General features: G+C 43.5%; 1 protein-coding gene across 1 annotated transcript in view; it reads right to left on the reverse strand.

The window, feature by feature from the left end:
• Positions 1-20941, reverse strand: part of LOC121005009 (inositol 1,4,5-triphosphate receptor associated 2-like) — an 88243-nt gene that overhangs the window by 23888 nt on the left and 43414 nt on the right. Inside the window, exons 17-23 of the mRNA XM_040437502.1 lie at positions 15328-15442; positions 14570-14732; positions 14065-14105; positions 12977-13036; positions 12586-12694; positions 12094-12235; positions 6563-6641 (exon numbers count right to left, since the gene is read on the reverse strand). Coding sequence (XP_040293436.1) covers positions 6563-6641; positions 12094-12235; positions 12586-12694; positions 12977-13036; positions 14065-14105; positions 14570-14732; positions 15328-15442 — 709 coding nt within the window. The remainder of the gene's footprint in view (positions 1-6562; positions 6642-12093; positions 12236-12585; positions 12695-12976; positions 13037-14064; positions 14106-14569; positions 14733-15327; positions 15443-20941) is intronic.

A 20941-nucleotide genomic window follows, 5' to 3' on the forward strand; every position in this document is an offset into this window, starting at 1 on the left:
TGGGCGGTTACTTGCTAGTAGCCGCCGCATCCTCGGACTATAAACACACGCCCCTCCTCCACTTGATAGAGACAGGGCCAGCGAGCGCTCTCCTCCTCTCGTCGGCCCTTCTGCCCATGAAATCCCGCACCTGCGCCGTACCGGTCCTCATTCGGCGCAGGTGCTCTGCCGAGAAGGACGCTCGCTTGCCCGCTCCTTCCTCAGTGCGCCTGCGCCGATGACATCAGGCCTACACCCGGAAAAGAAGCGATGCCGACAGTCTTCTTTTCCGGGTGTAGGCTGACGTCATCGGCGCAGGCCCACTGAGGAAGGAGCGGGCAAGCGAGTGTCCTTCTCTCAGAGCACCTGCGCCGAATGAGGACCGGTACAGGGCAGGATTTCATGGGCAGACAGGGCCAGCGGGAGGAGGAGAGCGCTCGCTGGTCCCGTCTATCAAGTGGAGGAGGGGGCGTGTTTATAGTCCAAGGATGTGGCGGCTACCAGCTAGTAACCGCCCAACTTGCTGGTAGTGAAGTAATTAGCATATTATAAAAGTATGATTTTTTAAGAAATCACAGCACAGAGAGAGGCAAGAGTGATATATATGGACTCAACTGTCATTAGCAAATAGCTAATGTCCGATACTGAAAATTGCTAAATGGGGGGGGGGGGGGGGGTGACAGAAGCCCTTTAAGGCCAAAATAAATCTGCCTCGTTCTTCTTTTGCCCAGTTCCGTCTGCACACTCTCCAGAGTGAGACACACCCAATTCCAGCAACCAGATTAAATGGAATCCTTGGACGTGAGCATGCCCTAAATCCCGGACTGGAGCATGGGGAACAGGCACCCACCCAGCACACTGCCTGTTCCCAGTAAGAGTCCGCCACGGACTAGCTGGTACCAGCTATTCTAACTATATTGGTGTCCACCAGCCTAACTTAGTGGCCACCTATCTAGGGGCCTTTACTCCACCAAGGCCATGCCCCTTGGCGACTTACATTTTTTTTCTGAGAATATGGGACCTTTCAATAGCCCTTGTTTTAAGGAGCTCATGTCACCGCTGGGAGACTATAATGGTGGCCAGAAGGTCTCATCTAGCTTTCCCAGAAACAGTTAATGGCAGTAAATACTGAAGTTATGTGGGTGTATTTCAGATTTAGGTCACACTAGAAATATCAAACCATGATTCTGCTGTATATAGACCAACGTAGAAGGATCACATTTGTGAAAACACACATAAAAAAGGTCTTTTCATTCTGAGCCTCCTGGTTCGTGAATAGAATGCCAGATCTATACTGAAGATATACAGACAGGATTACATCGTAGCGGAGAGTGGCTGACCAAATTTTTGTTTTCTGGTCATGGTCAAGGGTGGAACGCTCTTGGGGAGGGGGGGGGGGGGGGAGAGGTGAGCTACAGCTGGAGAGGCTTGTGCTCTATGGAACCCACCACCTCCTCAGTATTTACAGAAACCACATCATGTAAACTGTGGAAATGAAGCACATATTTATAAAGAGAACTCTTCTCAAAATCAGTCAGGAAGCACCAGACGAGAAGCCAAAACCAACCACGAGAAGAAAAAAAAAAAATTGAACACCTCCTCATAAGAGGGGTCTCACCAAGACCTTGAAGATCACCAATAGAAATAGATTGGGTCCTGGAAAAGTTGGGCGACACCAATATTGCCACTATTGATGCTGGTCACTCGCTTTCCTAGAGTCAGCCTAGATATAAAGTGACACAGGAGCCAGGAGGGAGTCATAGCTTGTGCTATCAATGGTGGCGGGGATGTAGTTTACCATGTGTCAAGTTTAGTGACTCTAGATGAGATGTCTATGGGTGTCTGTAGTAGTTTGACACTCAGGACTCCTGTTTTTATGCATTACACTGGACACAGCTATGATCAGCGACTCCAACAGAAAGCCATGTTAGTCTAAAGTCCATCTCCCTACTTTACACTGAAGCTACGCTTGTCCAGACTACTGTATATAAGCACATTCTCAGCAGGAAGTGAGTATGTAAAATTATTTCTGTGACAGCAAGGACAGAATGATTAACCTCCAGGCATTTACATCCATATTTGTGACTGGTATCAGCAGCCAGTCTTATAATGCTCCTGCACAATTATAGACTGCAGACTGTGGAGCTTTAAAACTGGTTAGAAGAGACATCCGCTTAGGAGCCAAGGCTTCTGAAAGAGGAAGCGGGGATATGCTGTCGACCGAGGGCAGCTCTCATCATTCACGTCATGCAAATCCTGGCTATTTTTTGCCATCTGATTTGAATCTTTGCAGAAAGTGAGAATATTCAGCAGGATCTGTCGCAGCAGAGGAGGTCATTAACAAACCATGACCGGCGATTCTGGAGATCTTACTGTCTGCCCCTTTAACCGCACTGCATGCAGATGGCAACAGCTCACTGTGCTCTTCTAGGCTAAAACACAAGTCTCTCTGCTATCCTGGTAGTTTGTTACAATGTATCAGTCCGGAGGCCAGGCAGTGTACCCATCAGGATCTTTCTAGACTGGATACAATTGTAACAAAAGATTGAGTGTAAATAAATGTTTGTATTCACTGACAGCAACCTAGAAAATGGTTAAGAATCCTTGAATTGTCCAATGTCCTAAAAATGGTTTTCATAAGGCCTCATAGCAGTGTCCAATCTGCATTTTCTGTGGATTGCACACGGACCCATTCATTTCTATGGGACTGCACATGGATGTCATCTGTGCGCTGTCCACATCCGTGTATCAGTTTTGCAAAATCGTAGAACATGTCCTATTCTTGGCCACAAAATGAGGACTATGGACCCAGCTTTCTGTAGGATACTACCTGTGGGTCCCCAGTGTTGTCTTGGTTAGACATCTTGCATTTCTTTCTTCTATTTGAACCTCAAAGTTTAGCAAAGAGTTAACGTGAAGAAATATCTTGGTTACTGAATAAGTCTGATGTATTATTTTTTATTTTATTTTTTTAAGAAAATAGAGGTCCCCAGGAGATGTTCTCTGATTAGCACTAGCTAGCCATGAGATTATGGAGTCTTCGTGACATTTATGCCATGTAGTGGTTCTTCTAGATACCTGAATATTGGACACTTGTCAGCTTCTTTAGTTTATGGCAAACACTTAAAGGGGTTGCCCGGGTTCAGAGCTAAACCCGGACATACCCTTATTTTCACCCAGGCAGCCCCCCTAAGGCTAGCATCGGAGCATCTCATGCTCCGATGCGCACCCTTGCCCTGCGCTAGATCGCGCAGTGCAAGGTCTATTTTGTTTTCAATAACACACTGCTGGGCGGAAACTTCCGCCCGGCAGTGTGTTCGGTGACGTCTCCAGCTCTGATGGGCGGGCTTTAGCGCTGCCCTAGCAGTTTTACTGGCTAGGGCAGCACTAAATCCCGCCCATCAGTGCCTGGGACGTCACCAGGGTTCCCGGCAGCCCCATAGAGAGCCCCGGTATGTCCAAAAAATGCCTTTGCCCGGCGCGATTTAGCGCAGGGCAAAGGAGAGCATCGGAGCATGAACTGCTCCGATGCTCATGTTAGGGGGGGCTGCCGGGGTGAAAATGGAGGTATGTCCGGGTTCAGCTGTGAACACTGACAACCCCTTTATGGACCATGAGATCAGGGGACGATGGATCAAAGGTGCATTAGATATTCATTTTCACACGTGCTAGAAAACCTTTGGCCAATTAACTCTCATGATAAAGTATAAGGAGGAGTAAGTCTTCCTTGTGCATATTGAAGTTAGGAGGTTGTCACATAGCAAGAACTTTTAACCAGTCAAGAATTGGTGCAATATTTCATACAAATGAATATTAAGATATTAATGATGTAAGAAGAAAGATTGATGCTTATGGACGGTGGCAATCTTGAATTATACTAATGATCTTCCTTTGTTCTCTGGGGTATAAAAGTTGGCGCGGAACGAGACGATCGTGTAGAGCAGGGATGGCCAACCTGAGGCTCTCCAGCTGTTGCAAAACTACAACTCCCAGCATGCCCAGTCTGCCTACAGCTATCAACCTACAGCAGGGCATGGTGGGAGTTGTAGTTTTGCAACAGCTGGAGAGCCTCAGGTTGGCCATCCCTGGTGTAGAGCATTGACGTCACTACCATCAACCTTACTCTACTGATTCAATGCCTTCCGCCTAGATTGTTGCCCATCTTGCTGCTCTGAGTCTAACAAACATGTAAGAATTTTCCCAAGAAGAATTTGTCTGTGGAGTTTCTTACTGCGGACAATTTCCAATACTTTCCAAGCAGTGTTTTTTCATAGATCTGTTTCTGGAAGCTGAATGACAACCAATATAAGAGACATAGGGTCCACAATGGAGGTCACTCAACTTTTCTAAGACTTCTGTGTTGCTTTAAAACTAGACAAGCATGCCGTTCAGGAGTGTGTGCCAGGAGGAATAGTTGCCATTGAGGAGTCTGGGAAAGCTGGGTGGCAATCCCCATGGGAGTTCAGCTGCACAGCTGACCTTCTTGGTTGTTGTCACCCAGCTTTCCCTAACAGATACAACATATAAACCTGAATTACCTTACAGAAGTTGCCATCTTGGGGGACAGGGCTCTATATCTACAGTATGGTCAGCTTTCCCACAAAGCGTTAATCGCATCTCACCATTGTGTCCCCCTCTTCCCCCCCATGCACTGCAGGAATTTTTCCATCTTTTTATGACTGCCTTACAGCCGGAGTTGACAGGAAGATTTACGCTCCTGACATAAGAGCCGCTGCTTCTTCTTCAGCTACTTAGAGCCATGTTTGCCCTGAGCAGAGTCTTACAGAAACACTTCAGATTATTATACTAAACAGCGATCATCACCCAAGACGCAAATTAACCCCTTCACCGCCAGTGGCGCCTAACAAAGCTTACCCGGCGGCAACACATGGACCTATTACAAGTAAATGTATGAGGTGGGATCAAGAGCGGCAGAGGCTTTACCTGACCTTTATCTGGTGTAAAAACTCAGTTTTTGGCCCCAACCCCTTGATACCCCGGGTAAAAAGTGGATTGTTAGCCCAAGGCACATCTTCACAAACTATTAATCCTAGCTTCACCCCTGAAGGGACTGGCATCTGAGGTCATTTGACCCACAAAACACCCATCCGCGCTGATAAGAGCCAACCTCAGCAGTATTCTGCAACCAACATCTTCTCAGTCTGAAAGGGATGACAACAGGGAAGAACGTCTTACATTTTTACAGACCTTAAAAAAAAAAAAAAAAAAAGCCCCAGAGGATATGGTCGCTTCTGGGGCCCCATATGGAAGACTAGGACTAGTATGTTAAGGGCTCTATAGCCACGTCTGGAGCCATGTCCATGAGGTCTAAGACTATGGTGCTTAGTCTTCGACAACCTGTGAGCCAATCAGGGGGCAGGACTTTTTAGTTCGGTACATTGAATCAATAGGTAGAAAAGTTTTACCTGGGAGCATAGGGCCAGTCAGAGTTTTGTGGTTCAGCTGCTGGCAAGTGCAAAATTATTACAATAACCAAAATTCTGCAGAAACATCATTTCATCATCAGCCAGCCATGTTTTAAAAGCTTCTAAAATGTGTTTTATTTGCATATTCCCAGTTAATCCCAGCACCCCAGTATGCATTTATATTGCTATGCTACACAATCGTGCCTTTTCTTTCTAAAATCCATCTCCAAATTTGCTACCATTTAAAATTGCGCAGTTCCATGCATTGTACTACTGTGCCAATATACTAGTTCAACGCATTATACTGCTGCATTAATATACAAATTAAATTCATAGCTCTCTCATATCATATACATTTCATTTGGGTAGAATCAATTCTGACTAATCAAATTGTTTGACAGATTTGTTAGAATCGGACCACGAATTTCAAGAAAAACTCAATCCTCTCGAATTACAGACAAATACTGTGCAACCACAAAAAACCCATACGGACCCTGACAACTGGAGATTACTCATTCTGAGCCTCTGGCTCGAATCCCATCCAGAGTGTCCCATAAATCAGCAAACAACAGGTCAGCAGCTTCTAGGGATCAATTGCCACAAAGCAAAAAAAATAAAATAAAAATCTTGGATAGAAATGGAGGCAGTTGAATATAATCTAGTAGATGTATGAACCCAGAAGAGTCTGCAGTCAACAGCAGCCACAGTGGCAATCCTAAAACAAGATGGAAATAGATCCCACAAACATCATCCCTCAGAGAACAACTAATCACTGAGTAAGTGGTCAGCTACCTGTACCCCTCCATAGGCAGTATTATAATGTTTATATTGTACATGGGGGGCAGTATTATAGTAGTTATATCCTTGTACATAGGGGGCAGTATTATAGTAGTTATATCCTGGTACATAGGAGGCAATATTATAGTAGGTATATTCTTGTACATAGGAGGCAGTATTATAGTAGTTATATCCTTGTACATAGGAGGCAGTATTATAGTAGTTATATCCTTGTACATAGGAGGCAGTATTATAGTAGTTATATCCTTGTACATAGGAGGCAGTATTATAGTAGTTATATCCTTGTACATAGGAGGCAGTATTATAGTAGTTATATACTTGTACATAGGAGGCAGTATTAGTAATTGTCAGGTTCTTACCTTGGAGAAAGATTTTTCCATCTCAGAGCAACTAAAAATCTCCTCATCCGTCTGGACCCCAACAGCTGCAAATTCTGGCCTAATAGAGATAAAGAAATATAATTATACTATACACCAATATATTTTCCTGTTGTGTCTGACTTCTCCTTTTCTTTGCTGGTTATTTCCTCCAGTTTCACTTTTTGTTCAACTTACGGTTAAGTCAGGAAATTTTCAGATAGTGACATTTTCAAAATAATATTTTCTAGACAGAGTAGAGTCTTAACCTCATTCCTCAAAAGTGCACATGACAAGAGAGAGCATAAAAAGATCCAGTTTTCCCATCTTCACAGCAGCAGTTGCTGTTCTTGACAGAAGGCAAATATCTTTTGCTCTCTGTTATCAGCCAATTCAAGCAGAAGAGAAGACTACCAACGCTGATGAATATAATCTATTGCGCAGTTACCAGCAATTTCAGGTTGGTGAGAGAAAGCAGTATTTTTCAGAGGGATGGGTGACAGGAAGTGTAGCGGTCCCCCTGTCCCCCATGACTACTTCTTTGCCACATATGTCCAGTGCTGAGAACCTCAGGGACATTTACATTCATGTGTGTGATACATCAGCCGCTCCTCTTATAACACTCCTGCACAGTTAAAAGCTGGATATTGTGGTTACCAGTCCTTTAAATGCAGATTTAACAAAATGCCTGCTTTCTGCCACACCTGGGGGGTTTCAGTGTAGACTTTATATTGGCTTTTGGTTCTTATGACAAAAAAGTGCAACTAAAACAGGTGCAAAAATGGAGAACTGGAAACTGCAAATTACAAAAAAATACAGCAAATATCAGGATGTGGACGTCTAAAGATAGGAGGCAAACCCGAAAACAGACTCCGGTGTAGAGTCTCTAACTTTGTGTTTTAATTACTCACCATTCTCAAGAGACCTGCTTCCTGGCAGTGAATGGGACAATTCTCATTTACACGTAAACCACCCCTGACCAAAAACTACTCGCAAATGAGGGTTTGTCACAATATTTCCAGTCTACAAAATCCTCTGAACTAAACCCTTTAGTAGCACCAATCTTTCTTGTCCTGACAATTTGTAACAATGTATTAGCACAGGTAAATCTGTCTGGAATCCATGCTACTTCACTCACAGAGGACTGTCTACATTGGGTAGAATTGTAAAAAAAAGACATTCAGATTTGAGAAATATTAGGTCAGAATGTTAACTGTCAATGTTCCCATTCACTAACAGCAAGTAGAGATCTTGAAAATGGCAAGCACATTAAACACATAAGGAAAGGGGGGGGGGGGGGGATTATCTAAGTTGTACACGAGTGCACAAAAGTTGAATTTTTTGTGCAACATACAATTTTAGGAGATTCCCACCACTCACATCATTTTTCAAAAGGGTGGACAGGGCCAGTCTCCTTTGCCACACATGTATCATAAAAGTTGCATTGCAACAGATTTTTGATTAATTTACTCCATTAAGGGCTCATGCACATGGCCGTTGCCGTATTGCGGCTAACAAACAACAGGTCCGTAATACACGGGCACCGGCCGTGTGCACCCCGCATTACGGATACGTGCCCATTCACTTAAATGGGTCCGCAATCCGGAAGGTCAGTGCAGAATGGAGGCACGGAACCCTACAGAAGCACTACGGAGTGCTTCCGTGGGGTTTCTCTCCATGCCTCTGCACTACTTTTTTGCTGAGCGGACAGTCGGATGCGGATTGCGGACCCCATTTAAGTGAATGGGTCCGCGTCCGATTGCGGAGTCCCTACGGTTGGTGCCCGTGCATTGTGGACTGCAAATTGCGGTCCGCAGCATGTGCCCAGCAGGCACACTGTTGTGTGCATGAGGCCTAACTGTTGCATATGTAGTGTCCCACTAGGTAAATGTGGGCACTACACAAGGGTCAATTGGGCCACGTTGTTCTCCACCTCCTGTGGGGACAGTGGCAGTGTATTTCACAGTACATTTTAATGCATTTTTAATATGCGTTTATGTGCATTTTCCTGTGATATGTGTAGCAGGCCTTTGAGGGTGTAGTTAATCATCCTAGGCACTAGAGTATATATATTTAGACCCAGACAGGGAGGAAGGAGTCTGTCAGTCTGTAGTGTGAGTGAGTGTAGAGTCAGAGGCCAGAAGACACTTTAGCCAGAGTGGGGCTGAGGTGCAGGCTCTGACATGCAACTAGACAGCCCAGGTTTCTAGTTGACACCAGGAGGCTAGTGAGTGTGAAGATCAGCCTGCCTGAGGATATTGAGCCAGAGTTGGCTCAGAAGATTTGTCACCAGGGGAAGAGTCGCCTCCTGAGAAACCAAGTTCCCATAAGCAGAGCAGAGCCAGGATTCCAGCTAGACAAGTAAGCTGAAGGGCAGAAGGATTTTACCTAAAGCAAGGATATATACCTGAGGAAGTTTTCTACCAAGGATAAAGCCAGCATTAGGGCATACGGGCCTTGGGATAAAGACAGCCAGGAGTTCTGAGGAATAGTGCACAGGATTTCTGAGGAAGAGTGCAGCCTGGTCTGTAAGGGTTGTTTTTACCCTCTGAGTATCTTGCAAAGAACATTGTACCTGCCATTGATGTGAAAGCCTGCTTATTACTGCTGCATTACTTGGAACTTACAAAAGACTGTATAAAGTTAACCGGTTTTCCAGTAAAGAAAGTTTGGTTCACCACAACAACGTGTTCCTCACTTATTACCACTATAAATCGGTGTGCCACCGTTACAGGCACTGGCGTCACAAACCTTAAAAGGGACCTTTCCCCCGGCACATTAAACATCTGCAACATCCAGGGCACCTCATCCACCATCAGGCCTGGTCCCTATATACAGAGAGTGCCCCAGAGGACCCCTGTGCCAGCCTCTCCATCACTGCTGTACGCCTGCCCAGGGTCCCCCTACAAGCTTTGAGTAACCCTCGTTTGCCTAAGTAACCGTGACCTCACATCGCAATACTGCACATTGGGTTACAGTTTGACCCTGTTAACAGTGGTTACTCCAACTTGAAGTGTTGGTATAATATAATGCCAATGTGTTACATTATGCTTCATACATCTGTCCACACTGGAAAGTGCCCACAGTCTTACCAAAATATAGGATATGACATGACGGATATGTAAATGTGAAATGTCACACATGTGCTATGCGGGTCTTACACTGCTGTGGACATGCTAGAAGGAGTACCACAAAAGAAGGTATAGCACTAGGGTGGGTAAAGAGTGCCATGTGCACAAGACCAGGACATAGCTGCATACTGATGTTGTCCTGCAGCCTGTGGCAGTCGTATCGCCTTATATAGGATGCTCATGGACATTGCAGGTGAGCTGCACTGGGGATAGTGGCAAATGTCCTGTGGATATAGTGCACTGTGACATAAGTATATGTCACTGTACTGTAAATGTGTGTTGAGAACTGCACTGATGGTGGAATGCCGTCATATGCTAGCCATGTATTATTATTGTCTTTGAATAATATGCTGTTAATGCACAAGGACATCTTGGCCATATGACATTGTATTCAGGTCCTTAAGCAATAATGATGGCACATCTGAAAGATGATAAACAGCAGACAGTAACAGGCAGGCAGATTGAAGTGAGCTGGGAATCTCAAAGGAAATAATGCCAGCAATATAACTGCTTGAAGCTAGCTAACAAGTTGAGGTGATTGGTACTAGACAAGAAGCACACAGACCTCAGATTATAGATAGGGCCACAGAGCAGCTGAGCATTGTAAAGGAGTTGAGGCCAGAGCAGAGAGGAAGAAACAAGCCACCTCATCTGTGCAACCTAGAAGCAGTCAATGCCTGTATAATAGTCTGGCTTGTAACCAAGACCATCTAGCCTGCTGCCTGTAAGCAATCCTGTATGAAAGACTGTCTCGAGGAAAGGCACAGCATGACTGATTGGGACTGTGCACATTGTGTGTTACTGCGTCATGTGGAGAGAAAGCCATGGTGGTAGAACCATCTTCATTGATGCTCACTGAGGAGACGAAGGCTAGAATGTTTATGCCCAGGTAGGAAGGTGCAACCTAAGGCAGGGGGAGATAGTTGTTGCCTTTTAAAGGAAGTGTGTTTTATTTGCCTGTTTACCTAATTAACCGACTGCCTACAACCCAGCCTGTGCCCTCAATGAAAGACTATAACCACTAACATGTTACCTGTCAAAGGACTACTGTAATCACCAATCTTGTTGCCCAATGCGAATCATAGAACGTTACACCTTTGTCCACCTGTGTCCTCCCCCCACCCTAAAGGGATTGGAAGGGGGGGGGGGGGGACAACTCATGGCAAGAAAGATGATTTTAATGACCAATCCCTCCCCCTCAGGCATGTACCTTCTTACCTCTAAAATGATCGGGCCGCTCTGCTCTATAGATGGTCACACCAGCACACTTGGCAGCTTCTATTAGAACGCTTTGCCCAGAAGGGAAAGTTTACACCCTGATTTGTTTATCTCCTCATTCTTTCCACACATATGTATTGTCTGCCGAGCTTTGCATGTGTTCAGTGTAATGAACCCACAAGAAGGTATTCAAATCTCCTCCCCCCCTCCCAAACCCTGTCACCATCCCCATCACTACAGGAACCAAAATGTTATTGATGACGAGACTGAATCAAAAATACCTGGTCATAAGAAGCCACTTTATCTGTACAGAATGGGCCTACACGGTAGATAATCTCCACTCACCTCCAACTCTCTTACATAAATCATCATGAGCCCTCATCTTTCTTGGGTTCTTTTCACTAAACAGTGTTTTTCAGCTCCCTCACAGGAGCAGATTAATTAAAATAATGGGGCCCTGGATCCGACCCATGATGCACCAATGGTGCCTGACAGAGACACCATCATAGTGTCTTTCAGTACGACAAGTGCCGCACGCTGCGCTAGTTTTTCAGTCAAACATTATAGAATTTCCAATGGAGGCTCCTAATAGCGAAATATGAGCATAGCCTTACAGTGTTCGACCTTCTGGAGAGTCTGGTTCCTCCCTCTTATTTACATAATTTTGTGATCATGATCTATGTTAGTACTGAAGTTATATTTGCGCAGAAGCTCCCATCATAGATACCAATATATGGTACCCGTTGAACCCCACTCTCTCTTACTACTTGGATCTGCTCCACGGCTGTGTTTAGCACAGAGACAACTGAGACAGGAATTTTAAGGCCATTTGCTGATGTCAATAAGACTAGAGTAAAAAAATATATATATTATTATATAGCAATATTTCCATTTCTGGAAAAGCTGGGTGATAATATGGTCACCATCTCAGCTTTGGCAGGGGGTTGCCACCAGGCTTTCGTAAAGTCCTAAACTAGATGGTGCATTGCTATTGAAGACCCTCTTTCAGTGTTTGCTCTGATGGCATCACCAGTCACTTGTCCCAGAAGTCAGTAACTGAGGGGTTGGGGGGTGTATGAGAGGGTGTACGTTTTTGCAGCTGTTCAGTACACGGGTGTAACAGCAGCAGCTTTTCTTCTCTGCCCCTTTAACCGCCCCCTAATCCTGTGGTACAAGGCCACTCACCGCTGTGGGATCAGTGAAGCTTCTTGTGATGAGGCAGATCCTCTCGGTTTTTTGTCCTGAGGTCCAGGGTCAGGTTTCCAGCGATTTGCCGTTGCTGGGTGATAACTTGGTGCTTGCTTCCCCCCCTCCAGAGACAGCGCGTCTGAAATTTAGATTAATTTATTTACACATCATCTCTGCGGCTGGGGAAGGGGCAGATCTGGGGGTGTTTCAGACCTCGTGCATGCAACCGTATTTTTCATTCATGTGCAGTCTGCCTTTTTCACAGACAATGGGGCCATACACACATCCATATTTTTTGTGAATCTGTGCAAACATTATGCAAAATTGCATACTAAAACTTCCTAAATCTATCTCTTACACCAAACTATCCTGGACAATTGTACTCAAGTAGTAATGGACATTTGGAGCCGACACCTAGCAGAGGTGGTAGAAGGGGGGCACAGAATAAAGTAAAATGGAACCCAGATGCATCTCAGCAAAAGAGGTTACCTAATAACGGTGTGTATCTGATCCGAGCCTCCTCCCGTGGTGTGGGTTGGAGACGTCCAGAGAAGCAGCTGGATTCTTGGACACCAAACTCTTCACAAATGCAACTTGTCTGGAAGAGTAGAGAGCAAGTTTGTATATTAAGAGCAAATATTTATGCTGATGACTCCCCCATATTATAAAGTCTAGGAGGGAGGCAACCCACACCCTCGGCTCCTTCTTCGAGGATTTTATCACAGCTGTTCCAGGCTGTACAAGTTACCAGTCCATGGGGAGCGTCTGCCGAAGAAAACTTCCTCAGATAAATCCTACACAGACTGGTTTACTGGGAGCACAGTATGTTTATGGTGAGATGGCACAGACTGAGGAGAGGACCCCACACCTTCACACCCACCTCTACTCCATGTACTGGGGGCTTCACTTCAGCTTCACCGCCCGACCCCTCTGCCCGACTCTAATCAGAGAAAGAGCAGATTCAGACATTACAATCAGAACTTCCATGGTCCTTGTGTCATTCTCAAGTTGTTCAGAGGTTCTCTAGTTATATCGGTTTCAGGGAAAGCTGGGTGACAACCCATATAGACAACACGATAGCTCACACAGGGGCTGACACCCCGCTTTTCTGGAATCCCGAACAGTAATTTTACCTATGGTCACATCAGTGTATTAAAAACAGGCAGATAAGCCATTTAGGACTCTTGGAAAGCTGGGTCAACCCCAAGGAAGCTGTAAAGACAGGGTAAGCGACTGCTTTGGGGCCCTGACCCAGAAGGGGCCCATCCAGGAGGAGGAGAACTAAAAGACTTTGTCAGGGCGCCCTCAACAGTATTACACAATGAAATTATACACAGTGGCAGTATAAACAGTGTAAAAAACGGATGGAACAGCTGCCGGGCCTGGTCAGAGAGCGATCTGTACTAGCCACAGGAATGGGGCGGCATGAAAGGAAGGGGTTGCAAAAAAATTACTGGGGGAGGGGAGCCCCATTCAAAAATTTGCTGTGGGGCCCAGTCATTTCTACGCCACTGTGTAAAGATATTCATGTTGGTTGTTACGCAAAAACTCTTGGTAATGAAAGTGGCATTAACAATTTTTGATAGCTTATAGGGACGTATCAAAAGTTTAGATTGGTGGGGGTCTGAGCATTGACACCCCCATTGATCTCTATGAGAGGGAAAAAAGTGTGCGCTTATTAGGTGCTCTCCCTTTCACTGCACTAAACTGGAGAGAGACGGGTCCACAGACTTTGTTGAGTCTGTCTTGCCCCCTTGTATGCTTCTCTAGAACAAGGGGAGGGATCAGTGGAGGTCTCATCAAAAGTTTAGATTGGTGGGGGTCCTAGCGCTATGTTATAGAGACACATCATAAGTTGATTGAAAGCACAGTGCCACTAAGTTTGGGAGAAGAAAGACCCAAGGGATTGCAGAATTTAAAAACAAAAGTCCCTAAAAGTTTTACAAATTATATAATGATGGTCTTTACCTGGTAATCCAGTAATTGGTCCTGCAGCAATTTAATAATCTCTGGAAGAATAAAATGTAAAATTTAAGGCATTTCAATCTTCAAATTTAGATCCTTTTCCAGTCACATAAATTTACATCAAACGAAGCAGAAACTGATGTGAACATAACGGAAACAATGTAATACTGAAAATAAAAATCTCAATTTATAAATGAATAATATTTTAAATGCTTCTATAGTATATTTTAGAGATGTACAAATATAACAAAACCCAAAATGCTGAAAAACTAGATGCAAATACACCGAAACAGTTAACGTTTTGTGCTCAGAAACTATAAGGGAAAAAGATTCAAAAAATTTAAGAAAAAAGTATTAACCTAGATCTATCAAGTCTTAATTTTGCAGATGTTGAGTGCAGACCTGAGTTGAGTATATTCGTACAATTCAATTCCGTAACTGTAAAGTTAACTCGCGATTTTCCAGCTGGTATAGACGACACATTGTCAAATAGATTCTGGTCACTCACCCTCCTGCTCAGTGGTCTTCTGCTCTCTGCTTCGACAGTCACTAGTTAACACCTCTACTGCTGACTGGAGCTCCTGCTGCTGCCTCTGGGCTTCCTTTAAGTCTCTCTGCAGCTCGTCTGCCTCTGACCGCACAGTGTGGAGACAGATTTCCAACTCCTCGATCTGCAGGCGTGAGATATCATTAACAATCAGGAAACTACATAGCGAGAAGCCAGTGCTGAAAACAGTTCACATTTTTGTAGTAAGGTAAGTGTTAAGTCCACTTCTGAACCTCCAGCCAATCAGGCTTAAGGGTTGTGCAGAAATGTCAGAAAAAAAAAAAAAAAAGATGCAAATATTTTACCCATGAGAAGCAGCAGGTGCTGCACTCACAGGAAGAGGCTCCACTAGGCTACCCAAGCTGGGCTCGACCTAGTCTAAGAGGCTGAAGGGCATCATTATTAGCAAATCCTCAGGCTGTTGGATGTTCATATTACACCCACACCCTCAGATACAGAATATCAGTGCCACCATACGCAAAACTGACGGCTGTGACTGTGCCAGTCATGGTTATCAGAGCTTTAGCAGACACCAGAGTATAGAGCATGAACAAGCTTCATAACAATTCCACAGGAAGAGCAGCAGATTGGGTAATGACAACTTCCCCATAACCATCCCCCAACGTTGGCCAAAGTTAAGCAACCACGAAGGACGGCGAGTGTCAAATTCACCCACAGATCAGGGCAGTGCCACAGGGTATACTGGGAAAGAACATTACCTGCTTGGTCAAGTCCTCTTGTTTTAATGCAGAGGCTTGTAGTTGGGAGAGAATGGTAGCCTCCTTCCCCTCAGCTTTCTCCTGCTGATGTCGGGTAGCCTCCAGATCGTGAAGTCTGTTCAATGAGTGGAAACCACAAGAGAATGACAAACTGCATTATATTTAAAAAAAACAAAAAACAAAAACACACAACACAGAGAAAGGGCACCTGTTTGGAAGGTTCTTTGTTCCTTATAAACCACTGAATGATGTCACATGGAAAAAATAATAATTCACAATGATTGCAGAGCATTCTGCCTCACGCCAAGCTCCAGAGGACGAGACAGGGAGATACTTCATAGGAAAAAAATCTCACGACAACTCACAATACTGAGCTGATCATCTCCTGTGCCAAATCCCAAGCCACAAGCTACCCAATACTGCCCCCTATGTATAAGAACACACCTATTATAATACTGCCTCCCATGTACAAGAATATAAGTATAAGATTATAACTACTATAATACTGCCTTCTAGGTACAAGAATAATAGTATAACACTGCTCCTATGTACAAGAATATAAGTACTATGATACTGCCCCTTATATACAAGAATATAACTACTATGATACTGCCCCTTATATACAAGAATATAACTACTATGATACTGCCCCTTATATACAAGAATATAACTACTATGATACTGCCCCTTATATAAAAGAATATCACTACTATGATACTGCCCCTTATATACAAGAATATAACTACTATAATACTGCCTCCTATGTACAAGAATATAACTACTATAATACTACCTCCTATGTACAAGAATAGAACTACTATGATACTGCCCCTTATATACAAGAATATAACTACCAGAATACTACTCCTATGTACAAGAATAGAACTACTATAATACTGCCTCCTATGTATAAGAATATAACTACTATAATACTGCCTCCTATGTACAAGAATATAACTACTATGCTACTGCCCCTTATATACAAGAATATAACTACTATAATGCCGCCTCCAATGTACAAGAATATAACTACTATAATACTGCCCCATGTACAAGTATATAACAGACGCATGATTCACTGCACATGACTTGAATGCAACTAAAAGGTGTTAATCTTTCCACATTCCCTCTCTCAAACACTTATTTTGAGGCTAAACCATACGGTGCAGTTTCTCGATTCTTATTAATTTCAAATAGAAGATTCAGCTTGGATTCTACTTTTTTGCTTTTTTTTCCACGGGGGAAAAAAAGCAAGTCCTGTTCCCATTTAAATGAATAGGAGGCTGATTGTGCAAAAAATGTGGAAGGGCCCTTACTGCCAATGAGATGCCAACACTTTAATGCATAAGCACATAATGACACACTTTGCTCTCTAGCATCAAACAGGTTAACCTCTAGCACACTAGCATTCAAAAGCTTAATAGAGCTCTCTAATACTTTTTCTCTACCAGATTGTGGGTACATCAGAGTGGCAAGGACAATCTTAATTAAAATTTCATATACAATAGTAGAGTGCTTAAAGAGAATCTGTCACCAATTTTACACTTCCCTAAGGCCTTACAGCTCCAGAGTATGCCGATGAGTCCAGTTTTATCCTAATGCATCCTGAATGGAGAGTAATCCGTTCAGGATGCATCAGGATGTCTTCAGTTCAGTCTTTGACTTTTCAGGACTGAGATAATACCGCAGCATGCTGCGGTTTTATCTTAGTCCAAAATTCCCAGAACACGTGCCGACAAAACGGATCCGGCATTGCGGTCTGCGCATGCTCAGACCAGAAAAATTTGAAAAATATAAGTGCCAGATCCATTTTTCCGGATGATACCGGAGAGACGAATCCAGCATTTCAACGCATTTGTCATACGGATCAGGATCCCAATCAGTCTGACAAATGCCATCGGTTTGTGTCGGTATTGCCGGATCTGGCAGACAGTTCCGGCGACGATGAAAGTATGAAAGTACCCTAAGGACTTACGGCAGCATAAAAGTTCCATTTAGGGCTCATGCACACAAACATTTTCTTTCCGTGTCCATTCCATTTTTTTGCGAACCATATGCGGAACCATTCATTTCAATGGGTCCATAAAAAAACTGAAGTTACTCCGTGTGCATTCCGTCTCAGTATGTACGTTTCGCAAAAAAATAGAACATGGCCTATTATTGTCCGCATTACATACAAGGATAGGACTGTTCCATTAGGGGACAGCTGTTCCGTTCCGCAAAATACAGAATGCACACGGACGTCATCCGTGTTTTTTGTGGATCAGTTTTTTTGGCAAACTGCAAAATACATATGGTCGTGGGCATGAGCCTTAAGGCACTGTACCATTTTAGGTCTAAAGAGAATGTTGGCAATGTGCAGGGTCCAACTCCAGAGTAGTGGTAAACTAAAAAGTGCAAAAAGAAATTTTAAAATGAGTTTGCATGCACACAGCATTAATAGACCATATCTTTAGCCACCACTAGATGGAGCTAGTGTCACCCACTATATACACAGAGGGAAAAAACATTCGAAGGAGTCTAATCCAATCCAATAACTTGTCTACGCGGACTTATTGACAATACGGCATCCATGTTCAGGAGTTGCTTCCAGTGCCTGAGCATATCAAATAACAGTGAGCGATACCCCCACATTTCAAGGTGGATTCTGTGAAGTGTACTGGGAGTACAGCAACTTGTTCAAAAAAGGAGCAGAGAGTTTTGCTGTTAGGGGAAACCCAGTTGGTTGAATTGCATTTCCTAAAGTAAAGTGTACCTCCCATGCATGCATGTATGATGTGTTAAGCCTCATGTAGACATCCGTGGAACACTGTCCGTGAGATACCGAACTGGCATTGCAGGTGCGCACGGCGTCATTGGCTGCTATGACGCTGTGCGCTTTGTGCCGCCGCAGTACAGTAATACACTCCTATGATCTATACGAGTGTATTACTGTACCGCAGCGGCGGCACGAAGCACACTGCGTCATAGCAGCCAATGACTCCATGCGCTCCTGCAATGCCAGTCCGGTATCTCACGGACCATGTTCCACGGACGTCTGCATGAGGCTTTAATGTGTCGCAGAGCAAGTGGACTACTTTAAAGAGAGTCACTTTGGCTTATTAACTACCTGTGCGGCCATGAAACCTGTAGTCTGTGGAAAATGCATTTGTGAACATCTACCAGTCCCTTGCATGTTAAAGAACAGATCTGTTTGCATTTGAATCTTCAGTAAAGAACTATTCTGCTGCACAACTGCTTCATCATTGCTTCATGCACTGCAAATGTTGGAGTCATGAACTGGGACCCTGCTTTGCACCTCAAAAACCAACACCAAGGGCACTTCAATCATCATCAGGCAGGAGAACCCCAAAACCAGAGTGTGCCCTAAAGGGGAGAACCAGTGTGCCTTCCCATCACTGCACAAGCCCAGGGAGTGTTAGAACCATCCATCCAGCAAGACTGACCATAAGCACTCAAGTCATTCTACCAGATAATGGCTAAAGAAGATTAAAAGTTTATGTTTTGTACTGTCAAAGTCCTGACCTTAACCACTTCACATCCGGGCCATTTGCCCCCTTCCTGACCAGGCCTAATTTTGCAAATCTGACATATTTCACTTTATGTGGTAATAACTTTGAAACGCTTTTACTTATCCAAGCCATTCAGAGATTGTTTTCTCGTGACACATTGTACTTCATGATAGTCATAAATATGAGTCTATATATTTCACCTTTATGAAAAAATCCCAAATTTACCAAAAAATTTAAAAAATGCGCAATTTTCAATATTTCAATTTCTCGGCATTTAAAACAGAAAGGGATATTTCATAAAATATTACTTAACATTCCCCATATGTATACTTTATGTTGGCATCATTTATGAAATGTCATTTTATGTTTTTAGGACGTTAGAAGGCTTAAAAATTTTAATAATTGTTTCTAAACTTCTTAGAAAATTGCCAAAACCCACTTTTTTTAAAAGGACCAGTTCAGGTCTGAAGTCACTTTGTGGGGCTTACATAGTGGACACCCCATAAAATGACCCCATTGTAGAAACTACACCCCTCAAGTTACTTAAAACTGATTTTACAAACTTTGTTAACCCTTTAGACGTTTCACAAGAATTAAAGGAATATGGAGATCAAATTTTTAAATTTGACTTTTTGGCAGATTTTTCATTTTAATCCAATTTTTCTCTTTAACACATTGAGGGTTAACAAAATTTTATATTTATTACCCAGATACTGCAGTTTACAGAAACACCCCACATGTGGTCATAAACTACTGTATGGGCACACGGCAGGGCACAGAAGAAAAGGAGCGCCACATGGTTTTTGGAAGGCAGATTTTGCTGAACTGGTTTTTAGATGCCATGTCCCATTTGAAGCCCCCTGATGCACCCTTACAGTAGAAACTTCCAAAAAGTGACCCCATTTTAGGGGATAAGGTGCCAGTTTTATTGGTACTATTTTTGGGTACATATGATTTTTTGATCATTCATAACACTGTGGCAAGGTGACCAAAAATTGGTGGTTTTAGCACAGTTTTTATTTATTTTTACAGCGTTCATCTAAAAGGTTAGGTCATGTGATGTCACTTGGTGTTGCACTTTTTGTGATGTAAGGTGACAAAAATAGCTTTTTTTGACAGTTAAATTTTTTTTTTATAGGACTGGGTGGATCATGTGATATTTATAGAACCGACCGTCACGGACGCGGCAATACCAAATAGGTCTATTTTATTTTATTATACTTTTAAAAAAAAATGTATTCCTTACTTTTCCTTATTTTTGTATTTTTTTTTACATGTGAAACCTTTTCATTTTTTTATTTTAACACACTTTGTCCCCCATAAGGTCATACAAGACCTCTGGGGGACATTTAACTTCATTTTTTTTTCACTATTGATTTCTCCTGTAACTGGGGCTGACATAGTAGCCCCAGTTACAGTGGAAATACACCCCCCCAAAGAGGCTGTACAGCGGTATACTGCACTGTACAGCCTCAGTGCAGGGCTGATCGAGGTCTGTAGAAGACCCGACAGCTCCTGCACTCTCCCAGCGTATAGCACTTCCTGCTCTGTATACAGCGATCTAGCAGGCAGGGACACCTGGGAACTGTCCCTGCCTTCTCTAAGGGTTGCCCTGCTGTCACTGACAGCGGACAACCCGATTTGCAGCTGCACGATTAGCGTGCAGCTGTGATCTCTGAATGGACGTTCAGAAACGTCCATTTAGAGATGGATCGAGAACCAACTCCCGGACGTTTATAGTCAACGTGTGGACGGGAGGTGGTTAATCTAATAGAAATTATGTTGAAGGACCTGAAGAGAGCAATTCATGGGAGGAAACCACCAACATAACAGACTTGATGCCGTTTGAGGAATGGATTAAAATTTCTCCAAGCTAATGTGCAGGACAATTACCAGAAACATTTTGTTGCAGTTAATGCTGCACAAGGGGGTCACACCAGATGCTGAAAGAAAGGGTTCACATACTTTTGCCACTCACAGACAAGTGATATGGGATAATTTTCCTAAATAAATAAATAAATAAATAAAATCACCCAAGTATAATATTTTGACTCGTTTGATTTGTTTGCCTTTATCTACTTTTAGGACTACTGGAGTTTTAG

The sequence above is a fragment of the Bufo bufo genome, chromosome 1 (assembly GCF_905171765.1).
Source record: "Bufo bufo chromosome 1, aBufBuf1.1, whole genome shotgun sequence".
Lineage (NCBI taxonomy): Eukaryota > Metazoa > Chordata > Amphibia > Anura > Bufonidae > Bufo > Bufo bufo.